General features: G+C 45.8%; 1 protein-coding gene across 3 annotated transcripts in view; it reads right to left on the bottom strand.

Annotated features, from left to right (window-relative positions):
- Positions 1–2,141: 2,141 nt before the first annotated feature.
- PEX2 (peroxisomal biogenesis factor 2) overlaps positions 2,142–6,105 on the bottom strand; it is a 16,451-nt gene continuing 12,487 nt past the window's right edge. For 2 of the 3 annotated variants that reach the window (XM_055091086.1, XM_028500439.2), the window contains 2 exons: positions 4,132–4,224; positions 2,142–3,971 (listed from right to left, as the gene is read on the bottom strand). In XM_055091086.1, coding sequence (XP_054947061.1) covers positions 3,037–3,971; positions 4,132–4,207 — 1,011 coding nt within the window. In that variant the 5' untranslated portion in view covers positions 4,208–4,224 and the 3' untranslated portion in view covers positions 2,142–3,036. The remainder of the gene's footprint in view (positions 3,972–4,131; positions 4,225–6,105) is intronic. The other variant, XM_007113600.4, reaches the window with a different exon arrangement.

Below are 6,105 nucleotides of genomic sequence, written 5' to 3'. Positions count from 1 at the left end.
CTCTTGCTTGCTCTGATTTCTTGCTGTTCTTTGAACAGGTGATGGACGCTCACCTGAGACCTTGGGCACTTGCCATTTTCTTATTCTGGCACCCCTTCTCTGCTTGGCTCTCTCCCTCTTTTCATTCAGATCTCTTCAAATTTCAGCTCCTCAGAGAGGACCTCCAGGAGCATGTAATTCAATACAGCATCCCTTGTCACTCTCCCTTCCCTTAGCCTGTTTTATTTTCTTCAGAGTACTTGTAACATCTGAAATGATCTTACAACATGTGTTTATTGTCTATCACCCCTCCAAGAATGTAAACTCCATGAAAGCCAGGGGTTTTGTTTTATTCATGAACACATCTCTGAGCACAGAAGAATGCCTGTAGGGGCTCAAGAGATAATTTTTGAAAGAATGATATGTTATTTAATTCCCATTACAGTCCTAAGAGGCTGACATTACTGAATGCCCATTTCGTAGGTTGAGCAAATTGAAACTCAGAGAAGTTGAATATACCTGTCCATACCCCACAGCCGCTAAGTACTGAAGGCGGGGGAGCTGGGAACAAGGGAGCGGGTCATGCCTTGTGTTCGCTCGGAGGGATGTATTTTATTTTATTTATTTATTTATGGCTGTGTTGGGTCTTCATTTCTGTGCGAGGGCTTTCTCTAGCTGTGGCAAGCGGGGGCCACTCTTCACCGCGGTGCGCGGGCCTCGCGCTGTCGCGGCCTCTCCCGTTGCGGAGCACAGGCTCCGGACGCGCAGGCTCAGCGGCCACGGCTCACGGGCCCAGCCGCTCCGCGGCCTGTGGGACCTTCCCAGACCAGGGCTCGAACCCGTGTCCGCTGCATCGGCAGGCGGATTCTCAACCACTGCGCCACCAGGGAAGCCCGAGGGATGTATTTTAGATACGATCACTGAAGCCACTTGGATACACTAAATACACAAGTAGCGAACCTGACTTGAGAACAAGTTGCACGGGAGAGAAAAGAAAAATGTTACGTGTGGAAGTTCTTACTTTCTCAAAGGGGGGCGCTCAGGGCTGAGCGTTAGGCTCTGGATGCTGAAGTGGAAACACAGGATGTAGCTAAACGCGACCCAGTTGTCGTGAACTTTGGGCCCCGAGGCCGCTGGGGAGTGGGAAGAGAAGCACCAGGGTTCAAGTAAGTCTCCCGGCAGCCACAGGGCAGCAGCGACTAGACGCACTCTGAGGCGGTCACAGCAGCTTGGCCAGCAGGCCTGCGTCTCTGGGGGCAGGTGAAGCTCCCTGAGGCAGCACTAAGTGTACACGTCACCCGTTGACGAGAAGGTGAATGCCAGCTGCCCTTCGTGTGCTCTGTGCCAAATATCCTTAAAAGCAGGGAAAACAAAAGAAGGGAAACTATAAAGGAAAAAGACAGAGAGATGGGAGCGGCTGTGATACCCACCGGGGTAGCCACCCGGATCCTCCTTGGAGGATGGCCCTGTGGCCTCACTGTGGTGGGTCAGGTCCGCAGACGGCCTCAGCCCTCAGTTCCTTCAGGGTCCGCCCTGGGTGCAGAGCTGCCAGGCCTGAGGTCGTGCCCTCCCCAGAGCGGCCACATCCAGTGTCTGAGAGGCGGAGGTCAAAGGCCTGACTACCCTGGCCCCGCCTAGGACATCCTGAAAGACAAAATGCTCCAGAGATCTCCTCAGGGTTGGCCGAGGCTGGCAGGCCCGGCTCACAGTTCTGTTTCCGCTGCTATTCCTGCTTCTTCACCATTTCCTTTCACAGGCGTGGATCCCTAATGCATATCTTATATTGATACTTCTAACCCTTTTCGACATCTGTTTCTGCAGAACCCAACCTGTGATGTTAGGTTTCATCACTGGCTAACAAGATGTCTCTTGGTGCACTGGAACCAAGAGGCAGCCTCTGGCTATCCAATGAGGAGCAGAACAGCCACAGACTCTGACCTCATGGGGGGTTATCACTCAGTGGGGGTGGCAGACGTTAAAGGAAGAAAGAAAAAAAAATTGTACTAAGTGACATTAGGGTCTGTAGAGAAGAAGAAAACCCTATAATATTGACAACCGTTAGTTAGCGTAGGTGTATTGTGTTTTCATGTTTTTAAAATTATGACAACGTGGGCACCTACTCAGCATTCGCTATCAAAATAACACCATAACAAAATTGGTGGTAGAACAAAATCTTGTTAACTTTATTTCATCCTTTCAAATCTGCAATCTAAGACGACCATTTACTTATAATGTCCTTATCAAAGTAGATCACTGGTAAAATAAAGACTCCGGGATAGAGAAGGCCACCATTCTCCTAAGAACACCTGTGGTGAACTGCTTCCTGTCCTGCTTTAGGTGCATGGGGTGTTCGTGAGGGTACGTCAGCCACATTTGAATGCTCGGGAGCAGTATTTCTCCGTCCTGGTTTAGGAATGTGCACATACTCCCAGGCTGACCAATAACTGTGAGCTCCTGGACTTTGCCAGAACTATTAGGCAAGAAGCTCTCAGGCCAGTGGGATCAGAAAGCTGGTAAAATGGAAGTCTTGAGATTCTGGTGGCCGTCGTTTGGCCTGAGAATGAAGCTGACTGAATCCTTTAAAAGCTGGCTTCAGAGAAAAGCTTAAAATTACAATTGAGACATCAGATCTGAAAGTTTGAAACAACAGGTCTTACTATTGTCATTTTATGATGTTATGGTGTCATTTCTGAAAATAAATGCCCACTCATCTCAGAGTCACCACAATCTTTTATTTTTAGAGTCTAACCTCTTTCCAGGAAGTAGCAGAATGAAGGAGCATTCTTAGTGGTCATTTGATAAAAACTATCCATTATTCTTGACATTAAAAATTAAATGCAACGAGTAAAAAAAATAATATGTTACCATTTATATCATATATTTAGAATCATGTGGTTTCCAGTGTGAGTAGAATTTAGTCGTGCCTGGAAAGGAACAGAGGGCAGTGGCTGAGAAGCACGTGTCCTCATGAGACATACCTAAACACTATGCTTAGGATGATTCACGCTAAGGATTTAGACAAAATACAGTTCTCCTCAGAGGAAACAATTTTAGCTTCTAAAGGGCATTCACTTCCGTCATCTCAATTCCTGATTTCAGTGGCTGCAGGCTGTGGACCTCTGTGCCGCACTTAGGACAAGCAAAGGACACATCAAATAAGAAGCTACTCTTCACACAGTAGTAACAGAAAACATGCTCGCAGCCTATGGTGTGAGGCATGGTGGGCCACTCCCCACACAGAGAACACTGTCTGCCGCTGGTGGCCAGTGTGCTGTCACTGCTTGGAGCTCTGGTCAGAGGGATACACCACGAAGAGAGCTTGGCTTTCAACTTCTGGATATTGACAAGTGGTAAGAGGAAAATCAGAAACTCGGCAAAGCTGTGCCAGAGGAGTTCTCTATTCATATACTCAAAGCCTACTTCTCGGACATTTTGGGGCCTGCAAAATACAGAACGGATGCCCAGCAGACGCTCGGTCAAAGTTGCGAACTTGCCCCTTTGAAGGAAAATCAAGAAATTAATCAACCTGCCCAGCTTCAAGAGTCCAACCACGAGATTCACGCACTGCTTGGCTTTCCTGAAGGATGCTACGTGACGGTTTCGAAACAAATCGTAGCATCGTTCTTCTAACCACTTCCCACCGATTGTACAGACGGCATACCAGAGCTTTTGATTTTTGCTCAGTGGCTGGTATCTCAGGTTTGGGGAAAAATCGTTCCTGTACTGAATATTCAAAACTGACTGTCCCACGGTGGCACTTTTAGAGTAGACGGTGAATCTCCACAAGAAAAGCCACAAGAATGCTTTCACCTCTGGTTCAAAGCGGGCTAACAGCCCTGGCTTAAATCCATGAAAGCACTGGGTAAACTGGGACCAAACGAGTTGCTCCAGGGCCTTGTTTAGTTCAAGTGCGTCCAACTGGCTTATTCTTAGCACTCTGTTTGTCCGCTTCATATTCTCATCTCTGGAAGCCATGCCTTCTCTGAAGGTCTCTAGGAAGAAGTACAATTAGAAACCATCATCAAATAGTTGCAATCTTGTACTATCGTCTCGACTTACACTTGGAAAACTGTGACACACAAATGACACAGGACACAGAGGAGATGGGCTTTCAGTAGCATCAAAGCAGCACAGTAAACAATCACTTCTTACTTGGAACTTCTTCCTCTTTCTTCTCTCTCTCTCCTCCCTCTCTCCTTTCCTTTCTTTTCCTATCTTTTCTTTCCATTCTTTTTTTTGGCCCTCCTAATCAAAGGAATGACAAGTTTTAGCAAGTTGCATCTTTTTTCCACAAACTTTCCCCTAGGTAGTCCTCCTGGGTTAGATATTTTAAAGGGAGATGATAAAATCCTGAGGCTAACGGCGATGAGGCTGAATAATAACATGACCTATTAAACACATGAACTTAATATATACAATGAACTATGTGGAACGTTGCAATGGATGGTAAGTCAAGACCTCAGTTTAATTTCCAGCACTTCTACTGACTCCGAAGGAATATTTTCAACAAGTCATTTAATGTGTCTCAAGAACATTTTACATTTGTAAAGGAAGGTAGGAGAAAACAAAATTAACCAGAAAGTATTTATTATTCTAGCACACAGTCATAGAAAATAAATAGTAGCGCAAAGCAACATGAATGTAGCAATGTCATTATTAAGGTGCACATACAGTTTTCTAAGAAAAAGAAACTGACGTAAAAATAGACACTGAGATCATTTCATAAAAACACTAAGGAAACAAATAGGTGCTATAGGGATAAAAATCTTTTAAAATGAAATAGAAAAAAGCTGATTAATGGTTAGCTGGGTATGACTGACTCATTCAAAATGCATTTATTAAATGCCTATTTTGTGCAAATCAGTGAGATTAAACCACCCGGCAGCTACTGCTGTTAAGGAGCTTAGAGATTCTACATTTTACTTTAGGTATTTTACATTTTATTAATGAACTGGCAAATCCAAACTATGATAAAAAATCCCTTTAAATTTAGTTTCTAAAACAGGCCCTCAACACACAGAGCTGGATCATGATCTCTGGGCCGTCAAAAGGCCTTTGCAAGGCCCGAGGCACAAAGGGAACACTGAGCTACAGATGGAGGCAGGGATCCCGGTGAAGCTCACTGCCGCCAGCTGTGCAGCAACTGTGACCTTGGTCAAGTCATTTTACCATGTCTCTGTTTTGGTTTCTTCACATACAAAACTAAGGACCGGAGACAAAATGACCTCTAAAGTTCTTTCAAATTCTATTATAATTTTTTACAAAATTATACAAAAATAAACAAAAATGACTACTAAATAATAGGGGGTTTAGTGCTGTTTTCTTCTCAAACCAGATCCATGACAGGAATGCTTCTCACTGATAAATGGGGTAGGCGATCTCAACTTTTTCCCCCTTCCTGCAGCTCCCTCAAGACTTGACTTGGCAGCCTATAAGCTACAACGGTGGGGATTTTGGCTGCAAGTTCTGTGAAATCCTTGCCTCGTACTAGCCAGGAGCTACAGGAAAGAAACAAGGGGATTAGGACAGAGTGCCCTTTCTTCTCTGTTTTTCTAATCCATTCATGACTCTATCCCCTCCCAGCCTTTTCCTCATTCTGGCTTCTCTCAGCTCCCCGTTGTATGACATGTAATTGGTCTATCTTACCTTTTGCGTCCTTCAGTGCATTTCCCACATGGCAATCCTAAAACACAAGCCTCCCCAAATCTACCCCCAGGCTGCTTTCCTTCTTAATGCTTCAACCTCTAGTCACAAAGTGGCCCCCTCTCTCGTTCGCTAGTGGACATATGCTGTCTGTTCCCGTCACCTGGAACAGTCTGCTCCCATTCTTTTACTGAAAAACTCACATGATACTACGTTTTTAAGTACTAGCTTAGGGGCCACTGCCTTCTGACCCTCCAAATATGAGTTAGCTGCCTCTCTAGCTATCCCTTTAGCACCCTGTCCTTCCTCTTTCTTGGCCTTTATGTATTTACTGTTCGTAAACTACTTTTGTGTGTGTGTGTGTGTTTATGTGGTACGCGGGCCTCTCACTGTTGCGGCCTCTCCCGTTGCGGAGCACAGGCTCCGGACGCGCAGGCTCAGCGGCCATGGCTCACGGGCCCAGCCGCTCCGCGGCACGTGGGA

This window comes from Physeter macrocephalus, chromosome 15 (assembly GCF_002837175.3).
Source record: "Physeter macrocephalus isolate SW-GA chromosome 15, ASM283717v5, whole genome shotgun sequence".
NCBI classification, from domain to species: domain Eukaryota; kingdom Metazoa; phylum Chordata; class Mammalia; order Artiodactyla; family Physeteridae; genus Physeter; species Physeter macrocephalus.
The sequence above is the reverse complement of the archived record's forward strand: the minus strand, read 5'-3'. Positions and strand labels throughout refer to the sequence as shown.